The 18,674-nt window shown below is 45.7% G+C and overlaps 3 protein-coding genes across 3 annotated transcripts; 2 read left to right on the forward strand and 1 right to left on the reverse strand.

Moving 5' to 3' along the window:
- The first annotated feature begins 251 nt into the window (after window positions 1–251).
- LOC310865092 (uncharacterized protein) lies at window positions 252–7,032 on the forward strand. The gene is made up of 8 exons (XM_083774089.1): window positions 252–533; window positions 1,252–1,350; window positions 2,581–2,803; window positions 3,023–3,078; window positions 3,589–3,711; window positions 3,829–4,114; window positions 4,363–5,108; window positions 5,816–7,032. Exons 1-8 carry the CDS (start codon window positions 384–386, stop codon window positions 6,080–6,082), a joined length of 1,950 nt encoding a protein of 649 aa, XP_083630215.1. The 5' UTR covers window positions 252–383; the 3' UTR covers window positions 6,083–7,032.
- A 551-nt stretch (window positions 7,033–7,583) lies between these two features.
- Window positions 7,584–10,353, reverse strand: LOC310863956 (uncharacterized protein; the record flags this gene model as incomplete). Its single annotated transcript, XM_083772490.1, has 2 exons — window positions 9,724–10,353; window positions 7,584–9,470 (listed from the first exon to the last, which is right to left on the reverse strand). The coding sequence occupies exons 1-2, from the start codon at window positions 9,937–9,939 to the stop codon at window positions 7,584–7,586; spliced, it is 2,103 nt and encodes a 700-aa protein (XP_083628616.1). The 5' UTR covers window positions 9,940–10,353.
- A 2,434-nt stretch (window positions 10,354–12,787) lies between these two features.
- LOC310863957 (DNA-directed RNA polymerase III subunit RPC2-like) lies at window positions 12,788–16,198 on the forward strand (the record flags this gene model as incomplete). Its single annotated transcript, XM_083772491.1, has 1 exon — window positions 12,788–16,198. The coding sequence occupies one exon, from the start codon at window positions 12,788–12,790 to the stop codon at window positions 16,196–16,198; it is 3,411 nt and encodes a 1,136-aa protein (XP_083628617.1).
- Between the last annotated feature and the right edge of the window lie 2,476 nt (window positions 16,199–18,674).

Consider the following 18,674-nt stretch of genomic DNA (forward strand, 5'->3'; position numbering starts at 1 on the left):
CAATCAATCAATCAATTAATATCTAATCTGCCTAACAGCTTTATTTTCGCAGATAAGTAAGCCTGGGACCGAGGCTAGCCTAACAGTATCTGTACAGTGAAGCTATGAGCATTAGGCATTTACAGCTAGGTCTATGCAAATCTGTGTTTGTGTTAGGGGCCCCATGTTGGATTTCAGATTACGAAAGCCTTTATTTTGAAAGTTGTATTTTGCGAACCGGAAATACAATAAAATAAATCTGTGACGTCACGTACATGGTTGTTGTTTTCCCCCCCTGCCGCCCTGCCGGGTCGTCGTTTATTCTAGTAATAAAAAACCGTTGATAGTTTATCTGAAGAATATTCCATGTTCAGCTAAATATTAGCTTTTCAGTAATCAGGAGGATGTCGGCATTGGAAGAACAAGTAGGCTCCATATTGGAGCTGATGGTCAGTGCCAATGTGACAGAAATGACCAAAGTTATCGGCGGCTCCGATGCAACATGTCCTGATGGTGAGCAGTCAACTACTGCTACTGAAAGCACGAACGATAAGGTCTGTTGAAGCGGTTATTGATGTGATGTTTGTCCCTCCGTTTCTTGTCATTTGGACTTATTTGTAGCTGTGGTGGGCTTGCCAAGTTCCCTGCGATCTACTCGTGTCCATGTTGTGAGTGTGTGACTCCCTCCCCTGTTTGGCGTCTAGACAACCAGCTGATCATAGAAATAGAGTAGCTAGCAATATTATAGTATGACTTACTACTACTGCAGCTAAACAGTCGTGACTGCAATGCCAGTGTTTAATGCGGGATACAACATGTAGTTACTTTGGTTGAGGTCCAAGTCCAACGTAACGTTGATCAAGACGAGACCATTTTAGTAGCCTGCCTACGCCATTTTGAAACGCGCAAGGGCTAGGCCTATCTATTTGTTGTATGTCTATGGACATCTAGCCGTACACGCTTTCACATAAGTTTACCGTGACATTCATTGATTGATTGCTCACATAATAATACACATTGAGTGTGATTGATTAATTGTTCACATAATGCACAGCATCATGCTAGCTTTTACCTTTTGCTAAGGTTGTGCTTTTGCACAATTTGCCTTTGTTCATTGGTAATTAAATAATGATTTCAAGGGAACTAGGCTAATTATTTCATCATTCAGTCCAACAGATGTCACGTGCATTTTACTGCATTTCTCAAACATGCAAAGTTAAACTGTCTTCTCTGTTTTATTTAACTTATTTTGTTATAATACTCACTGTCCAGGTGATTCAGCTAAGTGTCTACATGAGATCTCTGGCAAGAGATGCTGTTGAGAAGATCTGTGAACTGTTCAACAACAGCTCTTCTCTCCTCAGACTACAAGTATGTCTACAATATATTAACAAAAAAAGGTCTTAAAGACAGCAACTCACCGGAAAGACTTTGGAGTCCATTCTAAAGCAAAAGGAATAACAAATTGTTTAGTTTTGTTAACTTTCCAGTAATTATTTCTGGTCTAAATGATTTATGGGTTAATATTGCTTGTTTATTTTGTTGTCACTGTATACACTAAGATACTCATTGTTAATTATTGTGGTTGCCTATTATAGGCAAGCAGACTATTATTCTTGCACTCCATCGCTGTTTAAAAACCTTTTAATGCAATAACTCTCTATTCTCCCCTCCGATTGGCCATGTTGAGATTATACAAACGTAAACAAATGCACACGTAACACTAGTATAGAGCGTTTCAGAAAGGATTTATTTAAAGACCTGAACCGAAATTTTTGCACCGAACAAATAATTAGAAAGAAAGGAAAAAACTTAAAAAAGGGCAGGGGTATAACACTTTTTTGTTGTTGTTTTTCTTCTTTCTAATTATTTGTTCAGCTCAAAACTGAAACGTCTATGGGAAAAATGTATTGGAAGTTCTATTCCTGGCCGCTCGTCATCATGAAAGGGGCTTTCATGACGTGAAAGGGGCTTTCATGACGACGCCAGGCCCAGGAAATGAATCCCAATGCATTTTTCCCATAGACATTTCAAAAAGTATTTATTTAAAGACCTTTTAAGCGTTGTACGAAGCCAACTCGAGTCGTGACAAATCATGACAACAAACACAATATTTTGGGCCAAACAAATAATTACAAAGAAGAAAAACAACAAAAAAAGTGTTGTAACCTGCGGTTTCTTTCTACTTTCTAATTCTTTGTTTGGCCCAAAACATTGTGTTTATTGTCATGATTTGTCACGACAAGAGTTGGCTTTGTCCGTGGCGTAAACGTCTTTAAAATAAATACTTTCTTAAAAGTCTGAGGAAAATGAACAGGGATTTCTTTTCTGGGTCTCTCGAGGGGGCGGGACTGTGACGCTCTATACCCTTCAGACTTAAATTAACTATTTAAACCCTATATACTACGTGAGCAAATGGGGCTATACTCGGCCGCCACTGTTTTCTCTCTACACAGTCCCCCCCCCCCCCCCCCCCCCCCCCCCAAAATAGCAGCTCACATAATGCAACGCGTTGTGAGCTTGTATATCTGCGGCGAATGTTCAACCCAGAATAGGGGCGCTCTGGTCCGTGCAATTAACACTCCGGATGTTTATACGTAGGTGACTCAGGGAGTCACAGAGAACGATGACCTGACGCAGAGACTAGAAGCAGCACAGATGGAGCTCAGGCTGCTGCTGGAGCATGCTGAAGAGCCCCAGGAGATAGAGGGCAGTGTGGGCCACGAGCAGAGCCAGAGGGTCCTAGCCAATGTGAGCTCCTGTGAGGGTGTGCAGGGAGAGGCTGTCCTCCAGACCACGCAACGCTCTGGGAGGAAGAGGAGAGGTGAAGAGGATTCTTCTTCTTACATTCCTTCTTTGATATTTTATTATTTGAACCAAGTAGTAGGCTGCTGCATTTGTGTTGAGGTCATTTAACATCGTCTCTACAATGTGCTGAGGTTGTTCTTGTTAAACTGTTATCTATCTATGTTAGTTTGAATTCTGCTCACAACACACTTCTTACACACATGTTGAATACAATGTTTTCTCTTTCATTTTTAAGTCATATCAGTGAAAAGGTCCCCCATAGTTCATCTCTGGAAGGGCAGAGATTATGAGGTAAATTGCAATTTCTTTCTGGTAACATTTATAATTATGCATATAGTAGCCACAATATTGACTTATTTTTCCGTTTCTCCTACATCTTTACACCTGTAAACCTGTGATGTGACTATAAAGTTGATTATTATCTTGTGCATAGAGTATACAAGAGGAGGGGAAATAGAAACATAAAAGAGAATGTCAGCCTCAGGCTTCTCTGTGAACAGTCTCAGGCTATGACATTACTAATGAGTCTAATTTTACAATTGGTCCTTCCGTTTACTGGTGAAAGCGAGACAATACTGGTAAGAATGAAATGTTGAATATTTGGCTGTTTAAGTAAGAGCTTTGCTCAAGGACACTAAAAAGACTAGAAAGCTGTCTTGTTCAAAGAGAATGGAGATGGACAAATATGTCAACTTCCTATATGTCAAGTTTGTCAACCCAAAAGACAAAATGCTAACTATGTTTTTTAAATTCTTTCTTTTGGATCTTTTAAGTGTAACTCTATAATTTGCTGTCTCCCAGGACAATATCCGGACCATGATAATAAAAGAAGAGGGTCTAGAGGCCTTCCCTGACCAGGCTTCTCCAGAGTCTGGTCAGTACGCTGATGACCTGGGACAAGAAGACAATGATCCAGACTACCAGGTTGACCTACTATTTAATTTACGATCCGAGCAGATGCACTGCAAAACATTCTGTATGAACCCTGATGAAATGAAAAGAGTATAATGAAAATGATAACGGCATGTAACCTTCATTCAGCTGGATCCAGAGGATGCAGAAGACCGTGACCCTGGGTTCCCAGCCCGGCCCAGGCGTGTAGTAAAGCCCAAGGCCCGTCGTGGCCAGCCAAGGAAGGACAGCCATGGTCCGAGCCATCAGCCTCTGAGCTGTAAGCACTGCAGGAAGACGTTCACCAAGCTCATCCAGCTCAAAGCCCATCAGGCTGTGCACGGAGCAAACGCAGACAAGCCTTTCCACTGTTCGCAGTGTGGCCGCGGCTTCGCCTTCCAGCGCAGTCTGAATGCACATGTGTTGCTGCATACAGGTGAGAGAGAAAAATGTGTATAGCCCCAGTGACGTCAGTGCACTCTGAATATCAGTGCATCCGTGATTGCTGGTTGGGGTTCAGAATGCAACATCCATTTAGCCTTTTGCCGGTGTGAAAGCATTGTTCTAACATTGTTCTTAATTCACAAGGCTGTGAAGCACTTCACAAGGCTGTGATGCACTGTGAAGCTTTATAATGTGTTGCATTATAACTATGTTTATAACACATTGTGTATCCGTGTCTAGGTGAGAGGCCCCATACCTGTGACATTTGTGGGAAGGGCTTTACACTGAAACAGCTGCTTAGGAACCATCAACGCCTTCATGCTGAGGTCAGGCCATTTCGCTGCGAGCAGTGTGGTAAGAGCTTCTACCGCGCCCACGGTCTGAAGATGCACCAGAAGGTACACACAGGCGAGCGCTCCTACAACTGCCAGTACTGTCAAAAGCGTTTCACCATGCAGGGTAACTTGCAACGACACCTCCGCATACACACTGGCGAGAAACCATTCCGCTGTGAGACGTGCGGCAAGTGTTTCAACCAGGCCGACACGCTGAAAGGCCATCAGAGGATCCACACGGGCGAGCGTCCCTTTGGGTGCGAGACGTGCGGGAAGTGTTTCATCCAGAAGAGTTCCCTGAAGATGCATCAGAAGACGTCGCACCTGGGCGAGAACTCGCGGGCCTGCGTGGTGTGCGGCACGATCATGGCCTGCGTCGGCTCGCTCCGCGCTCACCTCATAGAACACACGGCGACTATCCCCTGCACTTGCATGCTGTGTGGCCGCCAACTCAATTCCATCACTGAACTGCGCTCACACCAGCAGATCCACACGGTAGAGAGGCCCCACAGCTGTGGACTCTGTGGAAAGAGTTTCAAGGCATCAGCCTACCTGAAGATCCACATGAAGACCCACAGTGGCGAGAAGCCTTTCTCCTGTGATATCTGTCTACGCGCGTTCACACAGCACAGCAGCCTTAAATCACATCAGGTGCTTAGATTGCATAATTTATTTTGATTAGATTATAGCTTGATACTTAATTTGTCTATTATTATTTGCTTTGTTAGTTTCTCTTACCTAATACTGTATAACTAACTCAAATATCTTAATCCAACCTAGCCTAATTTAAAGGACCACTTCACCACTTTTCAAACTATCTTCATATAATGAATTGGTCCTCATTAATGTTCATAATAAAATAGCACAATAATTTCTGTCTGTCTCATAGGAGGGCTGTGGGCAATCCTGAAACCCGTCCACCAGTGGCATCATTTGACAGAATTATTATTTTTTTGAAATACTTTTTTTTACAAATTATTTAGTTTATTATCGTGAGAAAGATGGCTTTCAATATCGTAATATGATATCGGAATAGAAAGCCTGCAGTTTATATTAGCTTGGATTCCCCATTGATGATGTTACTGGTGGACGGGTTTCTGAACTGCCCACAGCCCTCCTATGAGACACAGACAGAGTATCTGTATTTTATCATGAACATTAGTGAGGACAAATTATATGAAGGTAGGTTGAAAAGTGATGAAGTGGTCCTTTAAGGAAACAGACATACTACAGTAACTAAAACACATAATCCTATTTATAAAGAAAATAGGATTATGGTTTTTAAGAAAATAATGTAAATCAACCTCTTGCTTGCAATCTTAATGTCTGATTTACCTTTTTTTATTTTCATTTACAAGGTGGTCCACACAGGAGAGAAACCCTTTATTTGCGGCACATGCGGGAAACGATTCAGCAATACAGGCAACTTGAATCGACACCAGCGCATTCACACGGGAGAAAAACCCTTCAGCTGTGACCAGTGTGGACGCAGCTTCAACCAGGGAAACAGCCTCAAGGCCCACCAGAAAATACACACTGGGGAGAAAGAGTTCATATGTGATAAATGTGGCAAGTGTTTCTCCTACCTAAGAAACCTGAAAGATCACAAGTGTATTTATTCATGACCGTGTGGGTTAAATTGATTTACATTGTTCTATCCAATCAGTGGTTTGATATGGTTCATTCTTGACAGGTTTGTTATTAAAATAGTGCCAGTGGTTGCAGACTGTTTTCACTGGTTGGACACATTAAATAATGAATTGATGATTATTATGTACAGATAGATCTTAGGAATAGGGTTATAGCGCCACCATGAGCCGATTAAAAAAAGAAAAGAAAAGAAAAAAATTTGTCTTCCATTAGCCTGGCTAATAAGCCAGACTCAAATCACACTATTGTGTGTTGTTTTTTTGCCAACGGCTGATTCGGTCTGGCTTATTAGCCAGGCTAGTCTTCCATGGCCTACGGCACCTTTAGTTTAAATTCATGGAACATAATAAGCAGGCGAGAATTATATATTTTTTGTGTCCAGGTTGTCAGGATTGTTTACTACTAATGTTTTTTCTTAGCACCACTGATCAAGTGTGGTTTCCTCACCAAGTGGCTGGTAGAGTCGGCAATGACCACAGTCAAACTTTACTAGAATTTGGTTATTGACTAGTGTTCATTTCCTGCTTTGACTATTAACACTAAGGCTGACTGACTATTATTATGAGCTTTGAATGAATGTTGAGCAATATTTGGACTGTTTCTATAAAGAAAACACTTAGTGTTATTTGTGTGGATTTCACAACAACTGTAGCTGTATAGTAACTGAGTTTATGCTGATCTATTGATTAACAAGTTGCCTTGTGCTGAAATTGACTGCTTTTGAAGATAGGCCTACTTTTTAAAGAATATTTGTATGTAACGCGGCATCAAATTATGTACTTTTTGGTATTGATGTATCTCAATATTGTGACTGAGCCAAACATTGAATAGAACAATTTAAGTTGTTTTTCTGCTCTTCTTTTTCCTTTCTTTCCCTGAATTCATTGATATGAGATCATGAGAACATATCAGGTAGTTAAATACACACTGACATCTGTGAGAGAAGCAACACTTAGTATTGAAATACATTTCTTCTACTTTATGATAGTAGAGGCTAATAATAGCTTGCACATACTGTAGGCTTCTTAATTACAGACTCATCAAGGTTAAAGATATTTATTATTTATTGCCGTGCCAACACATTAGGTTATGTATCTACAAGTACAGACATAAAGGCTACAACCACAGATATGTGTAGACTAGAAACCTAAATACAGTATGATTAAAAGCAAAAGTGAATACATAGATGAATTGCTTAAAATAATATAATAACCAATCCGCCAAAATCATATTTGCCCAGAATTTGCAACAGTTAAATAACAATTGGGATTGTGGTCAAATAAACGACATATTTCTTTATTAGCCAGAATTGGCCATAATCAGTTCTTGTGTGAACAAGAATATCTCCATAAGCTGCAGTACTGTACAAACCTGATGTACAAGTATTTGGGCACCCGCAGAAATTGGAAAGATGCAGTAGAAGAAAAGGGAAGAATACATGAATAATATATATTTTTAAAATAGTATGGCTAGCTTTCACAGTATCCTGTAAGCTATAGCCAAGCTGGTTAGCAAGTTCAACAGTTTGAATGGAAATTCCAGTGAGAGGACTAAAGCGAGGCTCCTAATGCAATGTTCTGACAATGACTGCGGAGAGAGAGATGGCTGTGCGAGGGGTATGGCCTTGGTGAGAGATGATGGAGGAGTAGAAGAAGAGATGGAGCAGGTTGGTTCATCCCCTAACTTTTCTCTGTGATTCGTGACCCATGAGCTGATATAGAGAATAGAGACACAGCTGCAATCCCAGAGATTCTCAGTCAGGTAGATGGCAGTAAGGCTCTCCAGTGGACCTAAAGTCCCATTTTCCACGTCTCTTAGCTGGTTGGATTGTAGCCACAACATCTGGAGACTTCCAAGGCCCTGAAACACACTAGGGTGTAAGTTATTCAACCGATTGCTCTCTAATTTAAGTTCTGTTAGCTTTGTTAGTGGGGAGAGGAGCTGGGGTTGTAAAACAGCCAAGTGATTGTGTTGTAGCTGGAGCCTGCGGAGGTGAGAGAGGGAGCGAAAGATGTTGGCAGGGAGGTAACTGAGCTGGTTGAAGCCTAGATGAACATCACTCAGTTTGGCCAAATTCACAAAGTCTTCAGGAGACAGTTCAGAGAGATCATTATTATTTAAGTGCAGTGTTTTCAGACTCAGAAGCTGAGCGAACAGGCTCAGTGGGAGCCGTGATATGTGGTTGTCATCCAAGTGTAGCTCCTTTAAATTGATGAGGCTGTCAAACTGATCCGGGTGAAGAGAGGAGAGAAAGTTGTGGGATAGCTTCAAAGAACGCAGAGTCCTCAAATTGTGGAAGACACAATGATGCATTGAGCTGATGATGTTATTGGCTAGCAGGAGCTCTCTGAGGTGTGTCATTTTGTGGAAGAGTCCTTTGGGAAGCTGGATTATAGCATTATTTTCCAGGTAGAGTTTCCGAAGGGATCTGAGTTTGGAGAAGATTCTAGGACGAAGCTCTCGGATGTGATTGCTCGACAATTGGAGATCCCTGAGCTTGGTCAATGAGTCAAAAACCTCAAATGCAATAACAGAGATGTTGTTGCTGTCCAGGTGCAGTTCAGTTAGGTTGGTTAGGTCCAGGAACACACCCACAGGCAGTAACGTCAGTTCATTGTGGTACATATCAAGGAGTTTGAGATTAATCAGATTGTTGAAGGCAGCAGAGGAGAGCAACTGTATGAGGTTGGAGCTGAAGTCTAGTTTTTTCAGTGAAGCCAGGCCTCTCAATGAGCCCTCAGTAATTGTGGTCAGCTTATTTTTGCTAATATCTAGATCAACAAGCTGGGCTAGAGAGGAGAAAGAATCTTTTTCAAGTACTGTGATGCTGTTTGTCTGCAGGTACAGACTGCTGAGGTTGGTGACTTCTTTAAGCGCCTCAACTGGGACAGACATCAACAAGTTGTTACTCAGATCCAGGTGTTGGAGATGGGACAGTCCTCTGAAACTGCCCTTCTTAACTTGTTCAAGCCTATTCCGGGACAGAATTAGTTTCTCTAATGCAATCAAGTTCTCAAACACACCCTCATCTATTTGTGATATACTGTTACCATTGAGGTGCAGGTCGATGAGAGCAGGGGCTCCATCAAATCCACCAACTTGTAGCTCTCGAATCTGGTTCCAAGTCAGAGTAAGTGTCTTTAAATTACCCAGTCCGTGGAGTGTTCCCACTGGTAGATCTTCAATGTGGTTGAAACTCAGGTCCAACATGGTTAGGACAGGGAGGTTCTGGAATGCACCTTGTTGTACAGGCCCCACATTGTTCCCAGATAGGAAGAGTTTGGACAGTAGGGTCATATTGGCGGGCCAAATTGGATTTAAGAAGAGTGACAAGTTTATATGATTTCTGGTGAGGTCTAGTACCTATAGAGATAAAACAAGAACAAACAAAAGCAGAGCATCAGGACTTGTGAAATGCATTCTTCAATAATATCAATTATTGGGGAAATTCCCGTTTTCACAGTAGATGCGACCTGCAGTCGCAACAAGCTCACAACGTGTTGCAAAAGGTTGTATAGATTCTAAATTCTAATAATTTTAGCCTACAATGACAAGTCCACTCCAAACTTTGGGACATCAAGCTAAAAGAAAGTGGCTAATGATGTATGTTTCACACCTGCAGATTTTCCAGCCCGGTCCAGGGTACGACCTGTATCTCATTGTAGGAGGCATACAGTTTCTCTGTGCCTTTTGGCAGCTCTGGTATCTTGTCCAGGTGTTTCTCCTGACAGAGGATGATGGTCAGGTTGTCCAGACACTGGCAGGGTGGAGGGCAGAGGGCTGACACTGACACCAACAGGCCCAGAAAGGTCAGGCTTAGAAGCTTCAGCATGGCTCACGGCGTTCATATTGATCATGGATGGACATTGACACGAGCATGGACACATGGAATAGAAATCAAGTAAATTGAAGAGTTCACTTCCAGAGGAATATGGCCATTTTAGAAAATATGAATATTCAAGGATACAATAATAATAACCCATAATGTAATTACAATTCTAAAAATGTGTAACCAAACAGACTAAAAGAGCATACAAAATTGAGTCCTTCTTAAAATGTCCTTCATAAGGTTAGATTCACGATTCATGATCACTATATTTCATAGTTAAGAGACAATAGTAAAATGTGCACATTCATCTAAAGAAAGTTAGAAATGATCATTTTCCTTCTTAGATTGGTAATAATTCAGCACTAATACTTCAACACTTACCATTGATGAGGAGGCTATTGTTTAAAATCTACTTTGCCACAAACTGCAAAACAGCAAGAAGTACTATATTGATAACGCTTCTTATACAGTATGTGAAGGATGTGGTGTATGTATGCTTACATAACATGCATTTACCTGTATGCAACTATGCATGCAGGGTATGGTATAACTTCCTGTGGTTAGAACGTCTGTCACATCAGCACTCTCACTTCTATTATCACTACACTGGTATGTAGGCTACTGGAAAATACCCAGAATAAAATGTCAACCCACATTAAAAGCTCTAGTCTAGTTCTTTGTCTGCATGTTTCTTACATCTAGACTTCCGCCTAAACAACCACAGGGAAATGTAATGATTTAGAATGTGTTTGTTCCCCAGCCATATTCAAATTAATTCAATGTACTAATATCTGTTCTACAGATGAAGACCATGAGGTGTGTGTGTGTGTGTGTGTGTGTGTGTGTGTGTGTGTGTGTGTGTGTGTGTGTGTGTGTGTGTGTGTGTGTGTGTGTGTGTGTGTGTGTGTGTGTGTGTGTGTGTGTGTGTGTGTGAGAGAGAGAGAGAGAGAGAGAGAGTTTTGAGTGGTGCAGCCACTCCAATGCACAGCAATGTGTGTCCCTGGCTGGCTGGGTCAGCGTTTGTTGACCACCAAGTTTCACTGTTGCGCAGCCTAACACACACACACACACACACACACACACACACATAGAGAGGCCATGCAGGGAGAGGGCTTGTACAGTAGGCTATACGGTACAGTACAGTACAGTACAGTACTATACAACACGAGTACAGTACAACAGCACCACTCAGTTCAGACAGGTCAGATTTTTGATATACACAGGTTTAATGTTTGTCTTTAGTTCAATGTTTGTTTTGTAAACACCATTGACAATGAAGGGAAAATGTATGTGCCTCATTACGTCATATTGTCTCTTCATTGTTAATGGCGTTTAATGTTTTAGTTGGCACCGTTTTACATCGCCATTACATCACCTAATCAACATGAGTTAGACTTTGATATATTAGCGCCCCTAACTTCACACTAAATTCCAGTTTGTGTTGTTCTTAGATAGCAAAATAAATACTATTATTTATAGCATACCCTACCATCTCTCTATATCATTTGATAAAGGCATATTAAAAACATGTCTTGTACACCCAATGACAATATAAACTTCTGAATATATACCACTTCGAATTATAACAATCGGTTGAAGATTATCTGAATATCACACAAGTAAAATATCAACTTCTTTGCAACGGGCCACTGCTGAGCACTGGCAGTGTTTTACCTATACTTGTGAGACAGTAACAACTAAATTGCACTTGCAACATCCTCCCGGTGAAGCTCCTCACTTGGATGGTTCCATGAGTATGAAGTATGATAGTTAAAATAGCCAATCTATACGAGCTCACAATGTGTCGATGTAGATCGGCCAGTTGAACTATTCAAAAATGTTTTTCAAAATCACACCCGTGTGTGAAGTGGGGGGGGGGGGGGAGACGCTCTGACAAGTACATGAATCATCTCGTACTGGCCAATCATAATGCCTGCTGCCACTGTCACATAATGCTGTGAAGTGCCACTTCACAACTTACCCGTTCGATCTTTTGCTAGTTTGACTCGAGCGCTGAGAGCGACACATGTGTTGCAGGCCTATAAAGTCACCTAAAGTTCCCTCTCTGGAGGTTCCGCATGTGGAGAAGTTGTGCTGCGCATGTGCAAATATATTCTTTCAGAGCGAACGCAAGTCTTTGCTTCTGGGGGTCCCTGGAACAACATCTTTTCAGATGGGGATTCGGCAGCCAAAAACAGATTATTCTGGGGTCCTTGATACGAAAGGGTTTGAGAACCACTGACATAGAAACAAGGTTTTTCTGAAAACTGTCATGAAAAATGAGCTTTTAGATTGGCTATTTTCGTGGGCCTTCGGGGCCCCGTAACTCCATAATGTTAGGTGCCTGCATTTTCGGATTCAGCTGCAAATTACCTTTCCAATGGCATGATGCATGGAGTAAAAGTTTTTCAAACTTCTGTGATATTCTGGTGCCCCGTTGGAAGGCTCGGACCGACGCATGTGAATCTACTTCCGAAGCCTGTGTAAATATAGAATGACAAAACTGGTTCACATATTTATTTACAACTATGTCGGTCGCATCGCTGAACCGACGTGCGACGACAGGGTTTGTTTGAGGTTTTCGAGTCTGGCGTCATGACGACACGGTTTGTTTTGGGACTGGTGTCACGACACTGTCACAGTCAGCATGACATGTCATATGTGGGTAGAGCTGCCATGGGAACTCCATATATGGTTATGTCCAAGTGGAACTCCATATATGGTTATGTCTGAGTCGTACTGAACTCCATAATGGTTAGGTGTGAGTCACAGTGATGTCACTCCAGCGGAGCCATTAGACATTTCGAACATAGTGTTTGCACCCGAATACCAACAAACAGAACAAGGCATGATGGAGGTGCTCACTGACGAGTTCGGGAGCATGAGCACCCGGCAGCTCGCCGCTCCTGTCGACACGGTGGCGGAAAAGTGGAAACTGCTGCCGGCGTTCCTGAAGGTGAGAGGACTGGTGAAGCAGCACATCGACTCGTTCGACTACCTCGTCAACGTGGACCTGAAGAAGATTGTGAAAGCGAACGAGAAGGTCACGAGTTTGGTCGATCCTACGTGGTACCTGAAATACCTCGACGTCCACGTTGGCACGCCCGACGTCCAGGAGGGCTTCAACGTGACGTGGCCCGTCTCGCCGCACGAGTGCCGCCTGCGGGACCTGACGTACGCCGCGCCCGTCACGGTGGACGTGGAGTACATGCGAGGCGGGCAGAGGGTCATCCGCCACGCCGTGCCCATCGGGAGGATGCCTGTCATGCTGCGCAGCTCCCACTGCGTCCTGGCGGGGAAGACACTCGCCGAGTTGGCCGCGCTCAACGAGTGTCCCCTGGACCCGGGGGGCTACTTCGTGGTCAAGGGCCAGGAGAAGGTCGTCCTGATCAAGGAGCAGCTGTCCAAGAACCGCATCATCCTGGAGCGGGACCAGCGGGGCGCGTTGGGAGCCTCCGTCACCAGCTGCACCCACGAGCGGAAGAGCAGGACCAACGTGGTGGTGAAGAAGGGCCGCTTCTACGTGAGACACAACACGCTGTGCGAGGACGCCCCCGTCGCCGTCGTGTTCAGAGCCATGGGCGTGGAGAGCGACCAGGAGATGGTGCAGATGATAGGCACAGAGGAACACGTCATGGCCGTCTTCACCTCCAGCCTGGAGGAATGCCAGAAGGCGCGGGTCTTCAGCCAGACGCAGGCTCTGCAGTACCTCGGGAATAAGGTGCGGGCGCCGCTGCCGCGCAGGTGGGCGGGGCCCAAGAAGACCAAGACGGAAGAGGCGAGGGAGTTCCTGGCCTCGCTCCTCGCGCACGTGCCCGCCAAAGAGTTCAACTATCGTGCCAAGTGCGTCTACCTGGCCGTGATGGTGCGACGGGTCATCCTCGCCCAGCGGGACCACAGCAAGGTGGACGACAGGGACTACTACGGGAACAAACGTCTGGAGCTCGCGGGGCAGCTCCTGGCACTGCTGTTCGAGGACCTCTTCAAGAAGTTCAACCAGGAGCTGAGGAGCACTGCCGACAAGCTCATCCCCAAGCAGAGCGGCGCGGGCGCCGCCGCGGCTCAGTTCGACGTGGTCAAGCACATGCGGCAGGACCAGATCGCCAGCGGCATGGCCGTGGCCATCTCCACGGGGAACTGGACGCTGCAGAGGTTCAGGATGGACCAGAAGGGCATGACGCAGAACCTCTCGCGCCTCTCCTTCATCTCGGCACTGGCCACGATGACCCGGGTCTCGTCGCAGTTCGCCAAGGGCATGAAGGTGGCGGGGCCACGCTCGCTGCAGCCCTCCCAGTGGGGGATGCTGTGCCCCTCGGACACGCCCGAGGGAGTGGGCTGCGGCCTGGACAAGCACCTGGCCCTGATGACCCACGTCACCACTGACGCGAAAGATGACGGCCCCGTGGTCAGGCTGGCCTTCAACCTGGGCGTGGAGGACGTGGGCCTGCTCTGCGGGGAGGAGCTGGCCCACCCCGGCGTCTTCCTGGTCTTCCTCAACGGGAGCATCCTGGGAGCGGTCAGGGACCACAGCAGGCTGGTCCGTGCCTTCCGGCTGATGCGACGGGCCGGCTTCATCGGCGACTTCGTCTCTGTCTCCACCAACGCGACCGACCGCTGCGTCTACGTCTCGTCCGACGGCGGACGCCTCTGCAGGCCGTACATCATCGTGATGGAGGGACGGCCGATGGTGAACAATGGACACATAGAGGAGTTGTCCCAGGGCCGCAGGACATTCGAGGACTTCCTCTGCGAGGGACTGGTGGAATACCTGGACGTAAATGAGGAGAACGACTGTCAGATCGCCCTCTACGAGCACATGATTGGCAAAAACACGACGCACATGGAGATCGAGCCCTTCGCGCTCCTGGGGGTTTGCGCCGGGCTCATTCCCTACCCGCACCACAACCAGTCCCCCAGGAACACGTACCAGTGTGCCATGGGCAAGCAGGCCATGGGCACCATCGGATACAACCAGCGCAACCGAATGGACACCGCCATGTACCTGCTGGCGTACCCGCAGAAACCCCTGGTGAAGACCAAGACCATCGAGCTGATCGACTTCGAGAAGCTGCCGGCCGGTCAGAATGCCATCGTGGCCGTGATGAGCTACAGCGGCTACGACATCGAGGACGCCCTGGTCCTCAACAAGGCCTCGCTGGACCGGGGCTTCGGCCGATGCCACGTCTACAAGAGCTCCAAGTGCGCGCGGAAGCGCTACGCCGACCGCACCTTCGACAAGTTCATGGGACCCGTGCTGAACGCTGCCACGCACGAGCCTGTCTGGAAGCACCACATCCTGGACGCAGACGGGATATGCTCCCCTGGCGAGAGAGTGAAGAACGCGCAGGTGCTGGTAAATAAGCACGTGCCGACGGGCGCCCGAGGGACGCCGGAGGGAGAGCCCCCGCAGTACAAAGAGGCTCCCGTCAGCCACAAGGGCCCAACAGAGCCTTACGTGGAGAAGGTGATGATCTCGTCCAACACGGAAGGCGACACCCTCGTCAAGGTCCTGCTCAGGGAGACCAGGAGGCCCGAGGTGGGGGACAAGTTCAGCAGCCGACACGGGCAGAAGGGCGTGTGCGGCCTCGTCGTCCCGCAGGAGGACATGCCCTTCTGCGACTCGGGCATCTGTCCCGACATCATCATGAACCCGCATGGCTTCCCCTCCCGAATGACCGTGGGCCAGCTGATCGAGCTCCTGGCCGGCAAGGCCGCGCTCCTGGACGGGCGCTTCCGCTACGGCACGGCGTTCGGCGGCAGCCGTGTGAGCGACGTGTGTGCGGACCTGATCCACCACGGCGGCTACAGCTACCACGGCAAGGACTACGTCACGTCGGGGAGCACCGGCGAGCCGCTGGAGGCCTACATCTTCTTCGGACCTGTGTACTACCAGAAGTTGAAGCACATGGTACTGGACAAGATGCACGCGCGGGCCCGGGGCCCCGTGTCCGCGCTCACCCGACAGCCCACCGAGGGACGCGCCCGCGATGGCGGCATGCGCCTGGGGGAGATGGAGCGTGACTGCCTGATCAGCTACGGGGCCAGCGCACTGCTGCAGGAGCGCTTCATGATGGCCAGCGACGCCACCAAGGTGGACGTGTGCGGGCGGTGCGGCCTGCTGGCGTACGCGGGATGGTGTCACTACTGCCGCTCGTCGGGCCACGTTTCCTCGCTGCGCATGCCGTACACCGCAAAGCTGCTGTTCCAGGAGCTGCAGTCCATGAACATCGTGCCTCGCCTCAAACTGGAGCCGTACAACTAGAAAACTCTGTCCATCCATCCATCTTCAACCGCTTATCCGTAGGTGGGTCACAGGGGAAACAGCTCCACCAGAGAGCTCCAGACTTCCCTCTCCAGAGCAACATTAGTGACTTCCTCCTGGGGGATTCCGAGGCGTTCCAAGGCCACAGTCAGCATTGCTATGGAAAATAACCAGTATGCCAAGCATGGCCTTTGAAAGGTTGGAGTAGATCTGATTGCCTCCCAACTTCATGGCATATGTCCCACCAGGCCTCATCAGTGCGCTTTGTGAGGATGTGGTCTTCCAAGAAGGACGTTTGATACAAACTGAACTCATCCTCCACCTAGTCCATAGTGACCCCTCCAGGCAGAATAGATGGAAAGCGTCTGATGAAGTGGAAATGGACAGATTTCCGTTTGGTTATGTCTGCCACCACAGCATGCATCAGCAGCTCATCGCTAAATGGAAATTTGGAAATCATGTGTTCAGCTGCAGCTGAGAAATACGTTCTGACATCTCTGAAAAATGGCTCCAGCTCTAGATGGATTTGGATGAAGGTCTCGGTGTCCTCGCCAATGGAGAGTTCTTCATCACTCAGCTGGTTTTCTCTGCTACTGTACTCTGTTGATTTGATGCCTCTATCAATTTCATCCATCATAATGATCACATGCTCTGGCTGACAGAATGAAAGTATAATCTTCTGAAGTTGCAGCTCCAAAGTTGGTAGCAGGATTTGTATACAGGGTTCCTTTTTTTGGAGAATTTTGTTGCCAATGTCAAAAATAGGTATGGCCCTTTTCAGAAACAGTGCATACACCTTAGACATGGGGTTGGTGAGGAGTTGAAGTACCTTCTGTGATTTTGTCAGAACCTGGTTCTCTTCCACTTGGGCTTGCTCTTTTCTCTTTTTTCTTTCTCCTGTATAGGGCTCTCTTTCCTACTGCATCTTGCTTGAAGAGGAATGCAGATCAAACTCTGCAGCAGGGTTGGTTCTCGTAGAGGGGGTGACTGTAGTTTCCTGGCTAGGGTCAGACGGGGGCATGGGCATTGGGCAGGTTTGGTGCTATACATGAGATTCCTGGCCACGCCCCCCTACTTCCGCTCTGGCGCCTTTTCTCGGAGCGTGATTGTCAGAGTGTTCCTGTTGCCTTCATAGTGTAACCAACTGATTAATAATGCAACAACCCGTTTGAGCACAGGTTTATTGACAAATATTGCCGATGACTAGACCCTCAAATATTTTGGTTCTAGCTGGCCTGGCCGCCTGGGACACTGGAAGAGAGAAACAACATTCACAGTAGTTTTTAGTATGTCTGTCTGTCTGTCTGTCTGTCTGTCTGTCTGTCTGTCTGTCTGTCTGTCTGTCTGTCTGTCTGTCTGTCTTATGTTAGTAGTCATAAAAAATAAGAGACGCTTTTACAATGAGTTAGACCTGTCATGGCTATTTTGTTCACTATTGTGAGGTTTATTGTATATGACTAAGCGAGTTTCAACTGTGATTTACTCTGTAATAGTAGATGGTAACTAAGAACTACATTTATTTTATATAATACAGTATACATTCAAGTCTATATTTTGATACATATCATGGGCACCATGGCATATCAAAACAATGTCTTTGGATGTGTTTTTTATCAAAACTGTGTTTCTTCATAACAGGTTTTTGAGATACACGCATGAATAGACAAGGTACTGGTAAGACTATGTAAACATGGTATATATCAAAATGTGCGTTAGAATGTCTAATTTTATCCCCAAAAAAAGAGTCTCTATCATGTTCCAATTCAGAGCTATTGGCCATTTTAGATGGATTGGTCAGATTGGTCATGACTGACCATGCTATTTATATATGGCAAAATATCTACAGTGTGAGAATGTGAGAAACTTTTTTTTTTTTTTTTTTTTTTTATTGAACTAGACTCACCCTTTAAAATGAGATATGGCATGGGTGTGTACGCCCAGCAGAAAAAAAGTTATTTGGAAAATAAAACCGGCCATAACTTTTTTTGTTGTCCTAGAAACACTACACAGTGTAAATGCAGGCTCTTTTAAATGGCTTCCAACACAAAAACTAAACATTTTAGTTTTTTCCTGGAAGCAGACAAGTCAAGCTTTCTCTGAAGGTCTTTCGTTGTCACAACAAAGAATTTTCAATAAATCATTCAAAAACGCAATTCTCCCATAGAGAAGTCTAACAACTACATTGATTTGACTTGAAACTCTCAAAGAGAGAGGGTCGTGTTTGCAGGAAAGAACAGGGAAGACCAAGTAACTATAGTAATTATCTGCATACTGTAGCTACAAAAATAAATGTATTATATGTTCAAGAAACGACAGCAGCAGATGGCTTAATGGTGAGATTAGTGTTACGAGTGTAAACGTATCGAAATTACAGTATAGTATATCGAAATGGAGGCAGCAAATATCGTATTGTTTGACTTTGTATCGTATCGTTTTGCAATGGAAATAATCGGTATCGAATCGTTATGTATATAAT

Source organism: Protomyctophum parallelum (assembly GCF_964188405.1).
Source record: "Protomyctophum parallelum genome assembly, chromosome: 9".
NCBI classification, from domain to species: Eukaryota; Metazoa; Chordata; class Actinopteri; order Myctophiformes; family Myctophidae; genus Protomyctophum; species Protomyctophum parallelum.